The 19,472-nt window shown below is 43.7% G+C and overlaps 1 protein-coding gene across 8 annotated transcripts in view; it reads right to left on the bottom strand.

Moving 5' to 3' along the window:
* prdm16 (PR domain containing 16) overlaps positions 1-19,472 on the bottom strand; it is a 185,290-nt gene that overhangs the window by 119,090 nt on the left and 46,728 nt on the right. For all 8 annotated transcript variants that reach the window (XM_037103036.1, XM_037103043.1, XM_037103033.1 and 5 more), the window contains exon 2: positions 2,605-3,074. In XM_037103036.1, coding sequence (XP_036958931.1) covers positions 2,605-3,074 — 470 coding nt within the window. The remainder of the gene's footprint in view (positions 1-2,604; positions 3,075-19,472) is intronic.

Genomic DNA, 19,472 nt, shown 5'->3' with positions numbered 1-19,472 from the left:
CTAAGACCAGAGGCAGTAGATGAGTAGAGGGGTGGACGGGGAAAAGGGGGAAAAAGGGGGTGTATGAGACTCCTAGGGGAGTCTGTTGATGACTATCAACAGGCTGACTGTTATGACTATCTGTGATAAGAGTCTGGGAGAGGAGAGCCCCCGAAGGCTTCCAGCCGCAAACCAGACAGGATATCTTAAAAAAATAATACAGCCCAAGTCGGACTGAGTCCTCCAACGACCACTCAGGAGAAGGAGGAAGAAAAGACAGATCAATCGTTTGCTTTTGACAGGTTGGGAGGCAAAATACCAAAGATTTTACTTTCAGGGGAAACAAAATTGACCTCAGGCTAGAACACTTGGTATTAATCTGAAAGAAAACAAAAACAAAAAAGAAAACAGTATTGCTTTCAAATGAAAAAAATCTAAAATGTAGCAGAAGGCCAAAAAATGTGCTGATAATCACTGGTAGTTAAACCTCACCTTCTTGAAAATGGTAGCTATCTTGAAAGTGCAACAACATGCAGAGTTCCTCCCTTTTCGGGGAGATGTCTGCGCATCTGTGCCGGGACGTTTCTCTGAGCACATGCGTGAATGTAACTCTTTAAGGTTGAAGGTGGCCTTTTTTTCCTACAAGCCAGAGAGCTGAAGTGTAGCTGATGAATATGCATTAGTCGGGTGTCTGGGGAGAAAAAAGGAAGGAGGAGGAAAACTGAGAGAAAACATGAGAGCTACGGGGAGAGTGTAGTTTTTGGAGAGGTGCCCTTTGCACCCCAAATGGCTAGCCATAATATGAACTTTTAAAAAGGAGAATGTTCAGCCTGGCACGCTGCCACATAGCGTGTGCCTGTGTGCTCTAATCGCCTGCTCCTACAACTGTTAAGAAGAAAATGGGGTGAAAAAAGAAATGAAGGCTTTGGTTAGAAACCACCAGTTCATCAGACAGAACCTATTAAAGGACGCTTAACGATTTCTTTTAATTCCCTCTGGCCAGTGAAGAATTCATGAACACAATATGAGCCACATTTTTCAGAGCTGTAATAATCACAATAAAAATGAGGAACATGTTGTGAGAATATACCTGCTAATATCTACTGCAAAGCTATTGTTTTTATAAACTTATACTCTCCATTATCTTAGGTCCCCTCCACTACTATGCTACCACTTCAGTGACAGGAATCTGGGATGTTTTGATAATCAGAAATATACCCGCAAGTTAACTTTTTTTTTTTTTTTACATGCCCAGCTTTCACCATCTTTGTAACTGCAAATTTACTGGAAGCTCAACCCAGTCACCAGAAAAAAAATCTTGGTGTTTTACCTTTCTGCAACCCTTTACGATAAGTTTCACATCACGTTCACATTACATGCATGTGAGCTGTGTTTAATGTTGGAAAGTGGAGGGGATGATGGTGGCGAGACAGCTGATGGATGCCAAGCCAGAGAACCGCGAGTTTCAGATGATGTTTCACCATTTGTAAGCGTGAAACCACTGGGTATTTTTGACGAGACAGTCGGCCACTTTCCAGCTGTGTTTGCGGCAACAATACCGGTAAGCCAAAGACAGATCCTTTCCTTACCCTAACAAGGTGCTTTTTCGTACATAAACCTCACCAGACAATAACCACTGCCCTAACACTACATAAATATGCCAAAATTAACACAAAAAAGCATATAGTTGCATCAGAAAGACATGTGAATTGCATTTATTCTGGCAACTGGGTTGCAGAAACTACAATTAAAAGAACAATTATTTCAGAATCACGGCATGGCCTCTTTGGTCCAAATCTAAAATTTTATAAACTTCTAACTGTGCACATGAGCTGGTGGCGTCTGATTCCACCACATCATGCCCTTTCCAGCATGGTGTTCCAGTGATTAAGTTCTAGATGTCAAAGTCTCTATTCCTTATTACATACAAATGTAATATAAGACTAGGTGAATGACCGGCCCCTCAAACAGTGAAGAGTCAAGGAGTCAGTGAAATGAAAAGCAGGCCAGTATATTTCATCTCTGATTAGCCATATGAGAAGGAGAGAAAGGGAGACAGAGGGAGAGACAGAGATTGGGAGTTTCTTTTTTTTTTCTAATGAGCTTACTGAAGCAACTTCAATATCCTCTAATGTCATGTTGAAATGAAAATTAATAGTTCAATATGCCGCCACCGCATTGAGGCATGCTTCTTCCATTTCCATATCGGGTGGCGTGACCAAATGAGTGTGCTCGCTCGGACCGACGCCCAGAAAAGCTGATACCTCCACTAATCAGCCAGATTTTTCCATCTGACATTGCTGCGCCGCTGGAATTCTGGTGCGTTTTGTATGTGCGCGTATATCTGTGTGCATATGCAGGATCAACAATCAGGTCCAATCACACAGGGGATGCAAATGGAATGGAATTAAGAGTGATGGCTAGTTATGTGAATGCACGAATGAGGAGCTGCTCATTCCATTCCCTTACCTTCTCGAGTGTCTCATTGTGTCCATCACTCTTTCATTTCATATCTTACTGTACATATGTGCCACAAAATATCTAAGCGGTCAAGAGTGATATATGATTTCAGTGAAAAAAAAAGAAAAGAAAAAGAAAGTGCAGGGAAGCTGGAGTGGTTCCTACCTCCCATCCGAAGGAGCTGTCTTTGCCCGTGGCTCCATGATGCAGCGTGCTGTGCAGACCGAACCTCTCACCAGCGCTTATGTGGGTCTTGGCCCAAACGCCCAGGCCGGCACCGGGCACCGAGGACTCCCGCAGCTCCAGGTCGCTGGGAATGGGAATGTCATCTGGAATGTAGACAGGTGCCTCGTAGGGCGAGCCCTCCTTGGGTGTGGTGAAGTCCTGGTCATTGCTGCTGCTGTTGCTGTTGTTGTGAAGGTGGTGGTGGTGGTGGGTAGCGTAGATGTGGGGGTGCAGCAGGTGGTGGTGGTTGTTGTTTGGATGGGAAGGGGTCGGTGAGGGCAGGGGGGACATGTTGATGATGCCATCTTCTGCGTCATCTTCTGGGCTGTCGGCACCACCTCCGCCGCCGACCGCTAAACCGGGGAGGTCGGCCTCTGTGTCGTACATGCTGTCCACTGGCTCACTGTCATCTGTGAGACAAAACAGTTTATTAGGAGATTACATCATGAAGGTCATGCTTGCAACATTAGCGCGTTAGGGAAATAAAAGAGAAAAGCTCTGTTTACTTTCAGAACTTACACGGGGATGGAAACATTGTAAGCACGGCTGAAACAGCACACAAGGTTGCATTTAGGGCTGGTTGTTTAAGGTACTGATAAGACAATGACATAGTCTAAGGACAGTGATCCAGGAAGTCAGGCTTGAGTTCAAGTTTAAAGGCTTATCAGATGCCAAAACAGTTTGTAAAGCTTAAAGAAATAATTTTACAATCCTGGAGAGTGATGACCGCGATAGCTTTTTTAACTTTCTTTGTGGTGATTGTGAGGTACACAATAGAAATACTATTGACGCAGTTCCTTGGCAAAGATGTTGCCCCGTAGCAAAAGTTGAACCAGTTTCAACTTTGCTGACAACGGTGTGGTTTTGCCAGAGCCCTGCTGCGTCAACGGATTGGCTCTGTTCAAATAAATGACCAGGCCTCATTTTTTTGCCCACATCTATTGGCGGTCGGCACAGGGACTGAATCATATCTCCATCTTCAGTACATACTACACATCCAATGACTTCTTGACCCTGAACTACAAAAAAACATCGCACTTCAATCTCCAAACCACTAAACTGTCAGAAAACCACACAAGTTGGGGGTCCTCAGAGAAGAATATCCATCCGTCTGATCGCCTTTATTCACAAGATGCAGAGCTGACAGATTTGCGCTATACTGCACGTGAGAAAGCCAGACAGACGAAGAGACGAAGCTTGCGGTACACCAAGTTCTTGATGGGAAAAGTTTTCAGTTCCTTTGCAGTCGCTGTTTTCTGCCAGGACTCATCTTACAAATAATGGCTGCGTCTATCGCTGACCTGGTTAGCCTCATCACTTATTATTATTGTCACGTCCAGAGATTGACAGTATGATCGTGGCTGTGCTCCAGGAGGAGCCCACCATTGCAATGCGTGTGAAAGTGATGATGAGCGCTACAAGCGTAGATGCACATGACATTTGCCCTCTCCCATTTCTCTAAGTGTGTTATTGAGGTTTTGTTGTGGACAGTGAAGGTTTATAAATGTGTAAATGCATCTTGGTGGGCCGCTTCAGTCCTTTTTTGGAGTAACTTATTTTGACTGATACAGACAAGATTTTCCACAAATACGTTTTTACAAAAGACGTCAAACACAAGCCGTAAGAGAACTTCATAAAAAAACAATGGTAAAATTAGGATTTAAGTCTGGAACAAGGTGAAAAAATAAGGAAGATCACAAAGCTGACCACTTGATGCTGAACTTGACAGTGTTCAGTATGTGGTGCCAGCACCATAACTATAGCAGTTCAATACCCAGTCTGAGTGTGTACATATTTGTGTGTGTGTGTGAGTGTGTATGCCTCAGCATATCTATGTGAGCCTCTTTCTTTTCCTCCTTGGACAGATCCTGGTGTCTTTAGTCAAAGCACCACTGCAGTTTTACTATCTAAACACAGGGACTGGCAATCAGCGGGCTAACTAGGCCCAAAATTACAGCAGGAGTGGTTTCAATCAAGCTCTCTCCCTCAGTTAGCCTCCATCTCGCCTGCTGCCAAGCCTGCCACCGCTTCCCAGGTCTTAGCTGGAGCTGCGACATGACATCTTTTAGAAATGTGCTTGTTAGTACATGAAAGTTTATTAGGTCACAAACAAAGTTTGTGGGTTGAATTTGAATAAAACTTGACGTGAAAAGTATGCATCATTAATAAGTTAAACTAAACCATCAATGCATATGTTTTCTTTCTGTTTAAGGAGTGTACTCATTTCTAAACGACTTGTATATACTCTGTATATGCTCAATAAGGTGAGAAGGTAATCTGAAGCTTGTACGTTGTAGAATGATTGAACAAGCTAATCAAGACAAACCAAAGTAGGAAGACTCACAACTGAAATTGTACAAGGGCACATTCATCCTACAGAGCATCATTTTTTTTTTTGTTCCTTGATAAATATTTGGGTTTCTGCCCAGTGACGGACTGTGAAGGCTGTTAAATTAACTGACATGTACATTTTAAACGTGAAACGTGAAACTACAAAAGCATGCGACGAGGGCTTTTCAGCGCCTGGCAAACCTGCTGCCTTGTCCACGCAGATCCGGGAAACTTATCATATAAAGCTGCGGCAGTAAAATCCAGCCTTTTATGACTGATTCTGCGTCATCCAGTGATTTTGACTGGAACAGAACCCATTTTTTAATGATTGCTGTTTCATAGGGGCTCAGACCAGGCGTGCAATTAAGCATTGGAACATGTGAGCCAGCAGTAGCTTCCACTTTTCACAGATCAATTAAAGTTTTATAAGTCAGCCCTATCTGCAGCTCCCTCTGCACAATCAAAAGTGTTTTCAGGCTGTTAAACACTTTTTTTTTTCTCTCACTCTCCCTCTTCACTCCCCCACTCTCACTGGCACTTGACCCATTGAGAGCAATTTTGACAAGCAGAAAGACAGCCTTGGAAAATCTATTAAATAGCATTTGGCTTTAAGAGCCTCTGTGTGAAAAAAAATAAAAAATGCACAGATCACTACATCAAATAATTAAGTAACAAGGAGAAAGAGGGGGGAAATCTCCTTAATTTGAATGAATAAAACATCTTTTGTGACACACGGAGCAGTAAACCGACGCAGAAATGGCAGCTGCAGCATGATATTAAATTAAAGTTCAACTCTCAGTTGTAACCTTGTTAATTCATAAAAACGTTGCTTGGAGAGAAAACTGCGGAAGTTTTAAGATTACACGCCACGTGAGACGAGCTCTCTCTCTCTCTCTGCTGTCCTCGGTAAGACAAGCTGACTATGTTCGACCAGCGCTGAGAAAAAGTCACAGATGAGAAAAGTAAGCAGGAAAATAATGAAAGGGGCCAGGAAGACGACGAAGAGGAGGAGCCAAGGAGTCTAAAAACTGACGACTGAGCTGCTTTTAAACAGCTGTATGTTAGCTCTGAGTCTCCGAAGACCCAGAAAGAGATGTTAGGTTCGTCTCCCCGAGGGCTTCTTAAAAAACACCCGGGCCAGATAGTGCCTTCCTCTCCCTGGCTCCTTGTGTTGTTCTTTCTCTCTCTGTTCCTCTCGCCATCTCTTTCTCTTTTACGGGGAGCTATTTATCCTGATTACATCAGGGGTCAATCATTAATTCGCACCTTGGGGGTCCCGGTGCTGGCTGTGGCTACAATGGGCTGCTTGTTCAGCGGCTGTTATTCCAGTGGAAAACTACGCCGCTCTGCCTGAGAGCCGGGCCCAGGCCACATGAAGGCATCCCATTTATTTGATGAATTGTAAATGCGTGCCATAAACGGAGCCCTTTGCTTTGTAGCATGGCTTGCAATAACAGAGATTTCAGGGCACGTATGAACACAGACGCATGCTATCACACAAACACACATCTGTTTGCAACTGCAGGAGCTGTTACCTCACTCTAAACACATGTGCGGCAGATCAGATGGTGTCGTCGGTGAAGATGATATCTCATAATCACTGCATGTCGCAGGGAAATTACAAGATATGACAGAGATATGACATTTATAGACACTGACCTCTAAAACACACATTTAACAATGTCACATATTTGAAAAGACAAGCGCGTTACACGAGCAGGAGCCGTTTAAGAAAATCTGACTGTGCCTTCTTTCATGAGTCAAGATCAAAAAACTAAAAATACTGAAAAATATGAATAGCTGATAACGCTGTAATCAGCGTTGCCATGGCAAAATAACTTGACACGGTGCTGAAAATCAGCGGTTTAATCGGAGGGTCTTACAACGGGCAAATTGTTCTGTGGTTGTGTTTAATCAGAGCACTCTAGACTTAAACGCAGAAAGATAGAGATCTGGAGTCATTTTCTGCCGTCTGCCTGGACGCACATAAACACATGTGCCTTGTGGCATACAGACTGAGCAGTATTGACGTAGTCTGGGTAGAGAGAAACAGCGCTGACTGCATGCACGACTTCTGGGAGGGGGGACCTTTAAATACTGCATCAAATAAGGAGCCACTTATTTCTTGCAGAGTAAGCAGCCGTGCATCCATTAAGAAAAATCTGAAATCTTCGAAATTGTACATAAAGATGCCGTTTCGATTGTATACGAGGATGCACATACTGTAAAGCACCGCAGACCACAGGCCAGAGAACATGCCAACAAAAGCTGGAGTATTCAGAGCCAGGTGCATGCTTTTGCTAGAGAGCAAGCAGCACAGCGGAGCCATGGCCATGGCTATGATAACAATAAAAAAAAAAAAATGCTGGAAATAAGATGCGTGTGCCAACGATGGCCATCATAAAGCACACACGTCCTATTTCCCTCACTGCCTTCCCTCTCCAACGCACACAGAGACTGTATCTTTGTCTGGCAGTAAATTGATCTGGTTCAATTCAAAAGGAAAGCCAGCCACTGATGAAAAGACAGTATCCAGGGAAAAGGCTAAACTATGCAAAATTCTGCACCGGCTCCAAATATGGGGAGAAAAGATTGCCTGGTGAAAGAAAAAAGAAAAAAAATCCAAGGCAGAGGGAGAGTGTGTGAACTATGACAGATATGAAAAATGGCTAGCTGGTTGAGCTCCGTTCACGTGTGTGCGCGAGGGGCGGCATTCAAACCCGAGCTTAATCCGCTGTTTGTGCCGCAATATTGTGTCAATATGGTCCCACTTAGCCGCCTTATTGGGCCGTGCAGTGATATTGGTACCTGTTCCTGTGTAGTAAGCAGCTCTTTGATGACTGTCTGCACACAAAAGAGCCTAAAACAGCTGTCTGCATTAAAACAGGAGGGGCCGAGGAGAGAGAAGCGGCTGTAAAAATCAAACAAGTGCAAACTGAAGGTGAAGTCAGTGAGAAGGCGAGGTGAGAAGCTGTACAATGGTGTATTTTTCCACGGTGGCACTATATATTCAGAATGACGTACGAATGTTCAGCATGTGACGAGGGCAGCCAACGGAGGGCGTTCGGGGGAGAAGGAGCGTGTTTGGAAGCAGCGAGTGAGCGGCGGGGGCACGGTCAGTTGCAACACCAGCAAGCCTCTCCGAACGAGAACGCCACGCTGTTTCCCCTTGTAAAAAAAGCACCGGGGAACATTTCCAAGCAACAGGGCTTCTTCTTTAGGAGTGTAAGAAGAAGGTTCGAAGAAAGAAAGAAAGAAAGAAAGAAAGAAAGAAAGAAAGAAAGAAAGAAAGAAAGAAAGAAAGAACAAACTAACAAAAAAACAGATAGGTAGGAGATAGAAAAGTGTAAAATCATATCATGATATAGCAAATGCGTCTTAAATTTATATTATTTAACCCACATGCTTGCACGTGTACTGCTGCTCTGCACGATAACTACAACATGTTTTAACTAACCGCTACATTAAAGTTTACGCTACTGTGAGTCATAATTTACACTGGTTGGCAAAATGTGTGGTGCGATGACGTGTTCTTTTATTACTGTAGGTGCTAACTGACCCAAAATGAAAACAAAACTGAAATCCTGCTTTTATTTATTATCTCTGCACATGCACAGTGCATGAGCTCGTACAAAGGTTGAAATCCACACACGCTGCACCGGAGATACCTTGTCAACACTCAGGGCATGGTATTTAGTGTGTCTGCGTATGAACGGGTGCTCTTCCCTTACTATATTTGACTCGGTTGGTTATCTGTCTGTAAAACCTGCTAGGGGGAGCTGTCCCTGTCTTGTTCTGCTCTCTCTCTATGTGCTTCAGTATGTTTCTCCCTTACTTCCCTTCTCTTGTAGTGAGTGAACAGTAAAAAAGAAAAGAAAAAAAACTATAATCACACTTGTAAGCAGCTGCGACATTTCCACATAGAAAAACAACAAAAGACAACTGGACTGAATTTGGTCACTGCAGAACGGAGCTTGTGTGTGTTGTTATACGTGAGCGCGCACATTCCCTGTTTGTGTGCGGGGCCGATACACTGCGGCTGATGTATCGATGTGTTATTTGTGCTGAGCAGCCTCGAGGCATTCTGTCTTCCAATAGTAGGTGTGTGTGTGTGTATGTGTGTGTGTGTGTGTGTCTGAGATCAAGCCTCCAGGCAACATAGAAGACAGCAGGCAACCTCCTGCAGCTGAGAGCAGGTGCGTGTGTGTATGTGGTGGCCCTGTGGTCCCAAGGGGCCCCGGGGCCCAGGCTGCTGCAGACATTTATTAACAGGGCAGATTAATAGCACTAGAGGAAAACATGTTCACAAACATGATAAATATTAATAATAATCAATATCGAGTTACATTTGCCAAATTGAGTAGCAAACATCACCCGGGGGGGAGGAGAGGGAAGGAGAGGGGAGAGGGGCAGAAACTGAGAGGATGGAGAGAGAAAGGCGCAGGATAAAAGAGGAGGGAAAAAGAAGGGATTGGCCAGTAAAAGTAGGCTGTAACACGGAAGAATCACATGAAAACAGATCTCATCTACATGGGACATCTTCGCAGGCAATAAACTATTAAAATCAGAGTCAGATTCAGCTTTACAGTGACGTACCTGTCCAGGCAGATCAAACAATAGCAAAACAAGATCATTTTGAGTTTATTTAAACCAAGACATTCCTAATTAAGGCGCCGTTGCACCACGCGAGAGAAACGCTTTTCCAGATGAGCCAACTTCTAAATGTGATACATGCATATGTATATATACTCTCCTCCTGCAAGGCTCTCTGACATGGAAAACATTTGTGGGACGGTGGCACCAGACCGGTGACATCACCAGCCCTGGAAACATTTACAAACAAGGTGGTGCAGCTAAGTTTGAATGTCCACCACTGTAGTCAAATCTTCTCTACCATGTAAAACAATTCGTAAATCAATTTGATGGGTTTTGTCCTGTGTCACCAGGGCAGCCTGGTGAGTGTTAGAACTCAAAGAAGCGGGGGAAAACAAAAAAAAAAAAAACAGACAGACGTACACGTGTATAATTACAGGAATGGAAATTGTAATAAAATGCCCTTCACAAACTTTAGTTAAAACATAATGTTACAGTATGTACTGTAAGGTGAACTGATGCAGTTGTCCCAGATAACCGGACAGAAGAACACCTTCCACTGTGCAAGTGCAAACTATTGCACTACTTCCCACTGTCTCTTTCTCTCCTCATCTGAGTGTGTGTGTGTGTGTGTGTGTGTGTGTGTGTGTGTGTGTGTGTGTGTGTGTGTGTGTCTACACCCTCTTCTGGTGCAGCTTCATTTAGCAAGCCACTCGGGAGGCCAGACAGCCAGCTCGGGGAGCACCAAGGCAGACAGCGTGCAGAACAAACCCATCCATTCTTATTAACCAGGGAGCAGAGAGGGTTAGCCCCATGTGTCCACTTGGGTGCATGTCATGGGTGCATTTGTGTAAGGGAGACTTTTTTTTTTTTTTTTTGGAACATCTTTTGTTTCAGTATTAGTCTTTGATCTTAGGTGTGAAGCGGTGGTCACATTCTTTGTCTGATTTAATACAATCCAAAAAAAAAAAAAAGATCAAATATCTAATGTGAGGCCCCGCAAATCAGAGATTCTTGGCGAAGACAGAAACAAGATTTTAATGTTATTTTTGTTTTTATTTAATTCATTAATAATCTAACCAGTCCTTCTGACTATTTATGATCAACAAATACCACAAACATATCCAATAGTTTCAAATTAAAATTTTTACCAGTCACCTCAACTGTCCACATAAAACACACATAATAACCTCTCAAATTTAAATCTGTATAGCTAATGCAGAAATGTCAACAAATTCCTGAGTCTTCTAAAAACAGTGTTTAGTCTCAGCTGGAACTCATGGCTGTCCTCTCAAGTGCAACACAACTTTTAACAGAAAACAACAGAAATAGTAGAATCTTTTTTTTTTTTTTTTGCTGCAATTTTATTTTGAAGTCACAAATTGAGTGATTTGCCAATAATAATAATTTTAAAAAAATTCTGTGAGATCCTGGAGGACCTGATTAACTATATCACTGACATGTGTGAGTGTGTTCAACATCCAGGATTTCTGGTTACTATACAGTAGCTGTATGTCTGAGGTTGTTCTAGTGTGTATGGGTGGTGGTGGTGGAGGTGGTGGTGTGCACTGATGTGGGGGAGGTTGGAGGGGGGGTGATATTCACCTCTGCCACTGGAAGCAGCCTACACCCATACATCAGTCTATTACTTTCCAGCCTCACTCCACTCTGCTCCTCTCTTCTTCTCGCCCGCTCCCTCCAGTCATTAGCCAGTGAATTAACGACAATCCAGCGTGCTATTAATCACCCTGACAAAAGTGTTAGCATTGCCTGGCTAGGCCGGCACGAGACTGTGGAAGAGGAGGTCGAGGCGGAGGAGGAGAAGGAGGAGGAGGACGACGACGACGAAAGAGGGGGTGGTGGGGGCAAGGGAGAGAGACGGGTATCCAGAAGGGTCATGGGTAGCCTAGAGAGTCTGTGTGGTAGGAGACGAGAAGTGAGGAAGGATGGAAAAGCAGTGAAGGAAAGGACGAGGTGAGTTGCAGAGCTGTAGGGGAGCGGGGGAGGCCGATATGAGCAAGAAAAAACAGGGAATATGCCCGTGTGTGCAGGAATTGATTTTGTATTCCTGTTCTGGAACAGTTACAGACAGTTAAATATAGGTACAGAAAGCAAACTGTGCTCAAGGTGAGAGGCTATCAGGGAACAAAAATAACGATACCAGTCGGCCAGCAGTGGCGTTGGTGAGCTCGAAGCTGCTGCAATTAGAAGTTCCACGTTTAGAATAATAAAACCAACTGCTGTTGAGCACATGACTCAGCACAGACTTTTATTTTTAGCTCAAGTTCAATAAATTTCATGCAATCAAATAAAGAAAATCCAACAAAAACATCTGCAGCTAATGTAAACACCAATGTAAAGGGTAGGTTCAGCTGAAAATGAAAATGAAGTCTTTTTCACCTCATCCCAGTGCTAGTAGAACCTTTGGTGTTTCACAACACAATTCTGGAGCTTCACGGCTGAACAGGGTTTTCACATTCTCCTCAGAAACTGAAGTAGATGGGGGCGTTTTAACACTCAAACAAACAAGTAAAAAAAAATGTAAAAAAAATAATAATAATAATAATCTGATTTGAAAAGACGTTATTTACAGCCTTTTAAAGCAAACAACTTCACTAAGTTGCCAAGGTAAAAATATTAGCTGGCAACCTGCTTAAAGCTGGACCGCACATTAAAGGTGTAAATTATGTATTTTCAGGATTCCAGAGACTTTGACTAAGTGTATCTCTGTGGAGCCATTTTATGTTTTTTGACCATTTTTTAAAACAAGCCCCCATCTTCTTCAGTTGTATTGGGAAAAAAAAACAGTTTTCGTCTGAAGCTCCAGAACATTTCTGTGGACTACAAAACGTCACCCAACTTTCCACTGGAACAGCGGTGGGTAGATAATGACTAAATTTTCATTTTTGTATGAACTGTTCCTTAAATGGAATATGTCTTGAATGCACATAATATGTAGTTATCATAAACTGCCATGTCTGTGGTTTTTGTGATTTACATGATTGCCCTTTTCTGTAAGGTCTCATTTTCTGGCATACACACAGCTTTTAATAATGAAAGTATAAAATCCGTGTGACAAGTGTTTCATAGGCCTGACAGGCCCGATGCTGTGTAAAGCGGAGGAACAACAGCACACTACAGAAAGCGAACACTAAGGTGTAGTGCTAATGATTAATTTACAGAAACAAAAGAAACACATAAATACTTTGGTCAAAAATCAGCGTGGAGACAAAAGGGTACAGTATGTTTGCTGTCTACCTAAAACTGCTGAGAGCAGGACTTTGCCTCCCATAAGACCATCTCTGACTCGCCCCCCCACCTCTCGCTCGGTCTCTCACCCTCTCTGTCTCCCTCTCAGAGTCAGACCACCTGCCGGGAGGCCTGAGCTGTGGACGTCAGGTGGGTCGCGGCCGTCACACAGTCCCATGTCATCAGGCTGTCACAGTGAATGGAGCTGACATGGGAGATATGCTAATCCACTTAGCTTCAAACTCAGCCAGGAGGCCGGTACGCAGCCCTGTCTCAGCCCGCAATGAGCAGAACACACACACACACACATGCACACATCTTAGGCCGACAAATTAAGCCGTGTAACACCGAACTTTCCAGAATATGTATCTTAGATTAGATCAGATGAAGCTTAAATGATCCCTGTGGGGATATTAAGCTGGTGCTCAATAGGATATATATTATAAGAGAAGAATGGGCTATACAGGGGGTGGACACATTAACACAAACACCTTTAAACATAAGGCAACTTGATACAATGGGCTTTCAGTAAATAATGGCTTTGTGAAAGATTTTAATGCTCAGGGCTTGTTAAGATGTTGTCAGAGGGGAGTTGATTCTGCTCCACACTCACATTACAAACAACGCTTAAATCACGACATAAATGACCTGACCATTTTCATTAGCAGGCAAAAATGCTAAACATTGTCTGGTTATAGCATCCCAGGTGTCAGGATCCTTTATTCACTCATATCATTTGATTAATAAACTGAATAACATGTTTTAAGACTTTGTTGAGCTGTAAGTCAGAAAAAAAAACAAGCAGTTTAAAAAACGAACTGTGGCCATGTTTCTGATCTTTCCTAGGACATGACAACTGGGTTTGGTGTAAGTTAATAACACAGAGTGAGCTGGGAAAAGTTTATAACTTTAGCTTTGGTAAAAATACTATTACAGAGCAACCATATGTGTTACTGCAGGATACCAGAAGGCTAACCTGACCTGACCAGAGCCATATTACATTATTATGTTACATTATTAATCTTACGGAGCTACAAATAGATAGAGCACCACATCTCTAGCATATGGATGCAAATGGGAACGGCTATGTTTAAAAGAAGAAATGTAACACTAAAACATGTTGCTTGTTTCTGGCAGTGCTTCGACTGTTTTTATGTATAGGGGCCGCCAACATAAACAAGAAAAATAAAGTTCCTTAGATGCTTAAAGTTACTTATGAAGTAAGTATGAAGCTGTGAGGCTGGGCTATTTCTCACGTGTTCAAATATTTCAGAGAAAAATGTAATTAGGAAAAAAATAATTGGCTAAGTAATTGCTAATGAAAATAATTGTTCCTGCGATGAACAATTATTTTCATTACCCTTCAATCAGCAACACAAACTACACAGAGCTGAATCTTTCCTACCCCATCTCAGCAAATACATTAGCATTATAGGTGTAACTAAGGATGTTTATCCAATCAAAAGCAGCCGCGTACAGGTCCTATTAATAGCAAATGGCACCTCTGACATTTTAGCGTAAGGTGTAAAAAAAAAAAAAAAAGAAAAGAAAAAAGATCTAAACATTAGCATGATGAGTGAAACAGCTTAAGAAGGTTAAGAACAATACTGTATATACCATCTTGCACGCACACACACACACACACACACACACACACACACACACAAACACTCTGCACCAAAGTGATCAAAGTCAGCCAGCTCACAGCTAGGTGTCAGAGTTCAAAACTATTGCGCCACTCAGCCTGATGATATCTCAAACCGATCCATCGTATTTCCCGACCATGACTTCCCCTATTAGGAGCCGCGGCGGTGCTATTACTAATCTGTTCACTATCCCACAGAAACAGGAAGGAAGAGAGGGAAACAGATGGGAAGGCAGGAGAATGGCGAGCAAAGGGACACAATGCTTTCTGCTCCCTTCCTCCTCCTCCTCATCCCCTCTCCCTCCGTCTCCCTCCTCGACTCTGCCTGCTCTCTAGCCGTCCGCGGAGCGCGAGAGAGCGGAGGCTCACAATCAGTCTGACAATACTGTATACAAGTGGCGGCGAACAATGGAGGCCAACCACAAAGAATTCTGGGAACAGGGGCACAGCCTTCTTCTCCTTCGGGTGGCTCCTGCATGCCGGACCCATCGATACACATCGGCCTGCTGAGACTGACCGGTGCCAGAGAGAGAGAGAGAGACGGGGAGAGAGAGAGAGACTTGAGGCAGCTAAATGAGCTGCATAGTAATATTCATGTGTGTGTGTGTGTGTGTGTGTGTGTGTGTGTGTGTGTGACAGTGTATATGAAAATAGAAATAATCAAACAAATACATTTAGACACACACGCACATACACATACAGGCTCACTGTCAAATCTTCTCATAATTAGGCCACTTAACAACCAAAAAACCTCAGAGGGTGTGTGTCACTGTGTGTGGTGCGTGTTTGTTTGTGTGTGTGTGCGCGCGTGTGTGTGTGTGTGTGTGCGTGCGGTTGAGTGGGAGGCTGGCTGGACTGACTGCGCGATGCCTGCAACAATAAGTGCAAAATCATTTCTCAGTGAGTAAAACAATGCTGAAACAAGAGGAGCAACGATGAAAAGAAAGAAAGACACTTTATTGAGATGGAAAAACGAGCTGGACAGACACAGGGCGGAAGAAATAGAGAGAGAGAGAGAGAGAGAGAGAGAGAGAGACAGAGAAAGAGGCAATTTCGTCCGTCTCCTCTTGAAGTGTGCAGGGTGTGGGGTGAATGTGGTCCATTTGGAAATAATTGGCTGGTAATTAGGCGGGGGTCGACAGGTCGATTTGGGAACAAATGGCTGTCTTTAGCTCAGGTGGCCCTCCACATGAGATAATGGGACCTTTCCCTCCGACTCAGCCTCCCCTTCCCTTCCCTTCCCCTCGCCTCCTCTCCCCTCCTGTCCTCTCTGTTTCATTTTCTTTGACTTCCATATCTGCATATGCACTCTGTCTGAATGGCGAGCAGTAATATGAAGACTAACTTGTTTCTATCCCTCAGGCCAGCAGCAACACATTAGATAAACCCTGATACTCTAGCGGATGCTGCACCCACGTCCAAAGTAGTTGAGGACTGATGCATACTGTATGAGGGAGGGATAGGTTACCTGTAGATACACATAACCAATCGAAAACACAACCAATTCACCAATTACACTTGTGAACTTGCACTGAGATGATGCACGGAATGGAAAGTGGAAAACAGTGCCTTTAACCAGCATACTGGTCGAGTTTCTTTGTTTTCTACTGTAAACTTTTCGTTCTAGTTCCATTGCCACCTGGATCATTTTAAGATCATGTTTGCCTGAACAAAACCCCTTTGCAATCTGTCACAAACAAGATGTTGTTACTTGAAAGCTCCCCTCTTCTCTGGCTTTTCGCTCTGCATGTATTCTCCTTCAAGTTCATATTAGTGACAAATGACACTTGACGGACAAACTGGAAATGGTGTTGACCAGAGTCAGCTCTGTTTGCACTTGAAAAATTACACTTCCTCCGGTTTTGTGGCCGAATACAATATCTGTTGGTGGCGCCAACCAGTGACAAACATTGTGATATTCAGTCTGGTAAAGACTGCTTCACTACACTTCTCAGGAAAAGTCATGTTTTCAGTGTTTAAAAGCTACGTGTTTGACCTTTAATGTGAGCTGCATGCTATTCAGCGTCCCTGTACCTTTTTTTTTTTCGTACCTAGGAAATAGCAGTGTGCACACACTGTTCTGCCTAATTGTGAAGTGGAAGTGCCCCAGTTTATGGGCCCCTGAGTTTTACTTAACCTTTATTTAAATCTCAGTGAACATGTCGAGGGTGGAGAGCTCTCCTTTACAGAGCTGTGCTGTAACAGCATAATGAGTGTGCAAATTAAGAATAATGTAATTTGGTGTTGTTCAGTGTTATCATGCAAAAAAATAAATTAAAAAAAACCCCGTAAACTGATTTTCATGCAAGAAAATACAGAATGTTTGGAGTCTATTAACGACCAACAGTTACTACTGCGCACCTTCAAATAAATGCTGATGTTAAAGGAAACATAATTGATCAAGCACCCAAACAGTTTGTGTGTGATTGTGTGTTGGCACCCCCAAAACTACAGGCTCCCCTCTTTCTGTCTGTCTGTCTCTCTCTCTCTCTCTCTCACTCTCTCTCTCTCTCACTCTCCGTCTCCCGTCCTCCCATTCAGCAGCACCGGGGCCTTGTTTGGCTTCCTGCTGTTTGTGTCCAGACAAGGCCTTGATTTGAATACTGATTCCCCATTGATAGGCCCGCACTTCCGATCTAATTAACTTGTTTTGTCTTTGGCTAAATGGAAACGTCCGAGGGAGGGTGAGAGAGGGAGAGAAAGAGAGAAAAGAGGAGCGACACCAAACAATGTTAGAGATCTTTGCAGGAGACACGCCGTAAATAACAACAAGTAAACACAAACAGGATGGAGGTTAAGGAAGGACATGCTGGGAATTAAAAAAACTCTTTGTGCGCACATTAAAAGGCTCACGCTTGCTCAGAGGGAGAGACATTTGTCACGAAAAAAAATTGAGGGGTAACGATCAAAGCATCGTCGAGAAAGGCGTCAGAACGTAGGTGCACATTCACTGAGCAGAGAGTGCTGACCCAAGCAATGAAAACGAACTTGATGCAAATCTCTTCAAAGACGTGATTAAAAATAATAGATGTCAACTTAATTTTGCAAGAAAAGCCTCGCAAGTTGTTGAGGCTGAGTTGCGACTGTGTGGCCGGCCCTGATAGACTTTCTCCTGACAGTTGGGAAAGAGATCAAGGAGGATTTTCTTTTATAACCAACTTATTCAACCCAGATGTTTGCTGACTTAATGGCCGAGACATCAGCACACATCAAATCACCACGTCCTTCGATTTGATGTCCAGTCAAACACAATTGGTTTCAATTGTGTCTAACTATTGATTTTATGGCATCGTTTAATGTCTTTAACACATGCAGTACATGCAAAACAAGTGCGCCTGTGGTTTTCAGTGCTGCGCATTGTCCCGTGGTCCCATGTGTGCGTCTGTTTGTGCGCGTATGTGGCCCCTTGCAGCTATGTTGCCTCAGCCCAGGTCATAATGGGAAACAACAGCGAACAGGGCACCGGAGGACAACACACAACACAGAAGACACACATGTCCAGCGAGGGGAGAGGAGACGGAGACGTCATTGCGAGGACGATGACAACAGCGACAGAGGGGAGTAAAGGCAGGAAGGCAGAGGGGCGGAGGGGCAGATAATGACACATGACCCAAAATAAACTGCATAAACAAAAGAAGGCCGAGATGGGCCAAAGGAAGAGGGGGGGGGATGGAGGAAGGATCAAAGGGGATGTCCGCCGCTGATACAGCACCTCAGATAATGTGTGGCGCAATTAGCGCGCCGTGACGATTTCCATTAGGGCTAATCAAATATTTATACTGCCTTCTGAGCATGTCACAATGCTGCCCCGGCCCCTTCATATCAATGTGACAAATGCCTAATGAAAGGGCGGGTGCACAGACAGTGAGAGGAGGTGGAGGGACAGACAGAAGGAAAGAGAGGGGAGGTGGAGAGGTGTTAGAAGCAGAGTTTGCTCTGTCTCCCATTTCCACATTTGGTTTGCAAATGTTCAGTCCTCTGTCATCAATTACAAGGCTGGTCTGTGGCAGTGAGTGGCTGTGTGTGTGCATCAGTGTTTGTACCTGTTTGTGTGTGTGTGTGTGTGTGTGTGTGTGTGTGTGTGATGAAACAAGGGCAAGGCAGCGCTGATGCTACCTCACCTAGAGTCATTAATCAAACGGGGCCGGCTGCAGAACCAGTCCAAATTGGGCTCATCAGTCTGGGCATTAAGCAGGAATCAAGGTGCAAGGACAGGGAGAATGGGAGAGGGAGGGGGAGACAGGGAGAGACGGAGAAGGACGGGGGATGAAATAAATTTAAATCTACATTATTTTACTTTTACTCTCCTCTGTAATGTGTCATTCCCAGAGAGAAAACAGAGCTCCCCAATGATAATGATGATCTCTTTCATATTTGGATTTTTGACTTGTAACTGAAATTTGCTAGAGTGTGACTGACTGGAGGCTGTGGCACCTACTCGGGTATAACACCGTTGGGACAAAAGATGTAGATGATATTTAAAGACCTCGTGTCGTGTGGAGGCTCTTTGTGCTAAAACCCAACATGGGCAGAGCCGATATCATCAGACGATACTGGCCTACCGCACATATCAGCGTAGATGTTGTTCTAAATCTCAACTGAAATAAGAAACAAAGACATCCTGCGATCAATAACCCGATCCACCTCATTGATACATACAGTATGCAGGTGTTGTTGCTGTGCAAAGCATTTGTTATTCCAAAAATGTGTGAATAATGTGATTGCATGTTACCTTTCCAGAGGTGTGTCTGTAAACTGTAGTTGGTAGACCTTTGGTTTTAAGCGACTGTCATTTACTTCAGCAAAGCTCATGACTGGTAACTCATTTTTCACAGTCTGGACCAACTCCAGAAGACACCATGGTAACTCTGCGTAAACAGGTACTTTTCTCTAAATAGTCTTGTTGTCCCCCCTTTTCTGGTGCCTGTGACTGAGGGTTAAATTCACAATACAATACAATACAAAATGAAATTGTATCAGTTGCATTTAA

This window comes from Acanthopagrus latus, chromosome 7 (assembly GCF_904848185.1).
Source record: "Acanthopagrus latus isolate v.2019 chromosome 7, fAcaLat1.1, whole genome shotgun sequence".
In the NCBI taxonomy this organism is placed as follows: Eukaryota; Metazoa; Chordata; class Actinopteri; order Spariformes; family Sparidae; genus Acanthopagrus; species Acanthopagrus latus.
Note: the sequence above shows the minus strand (reverse complement) of the source record. Positions and strands in the feature narration are given on the sequence as shown.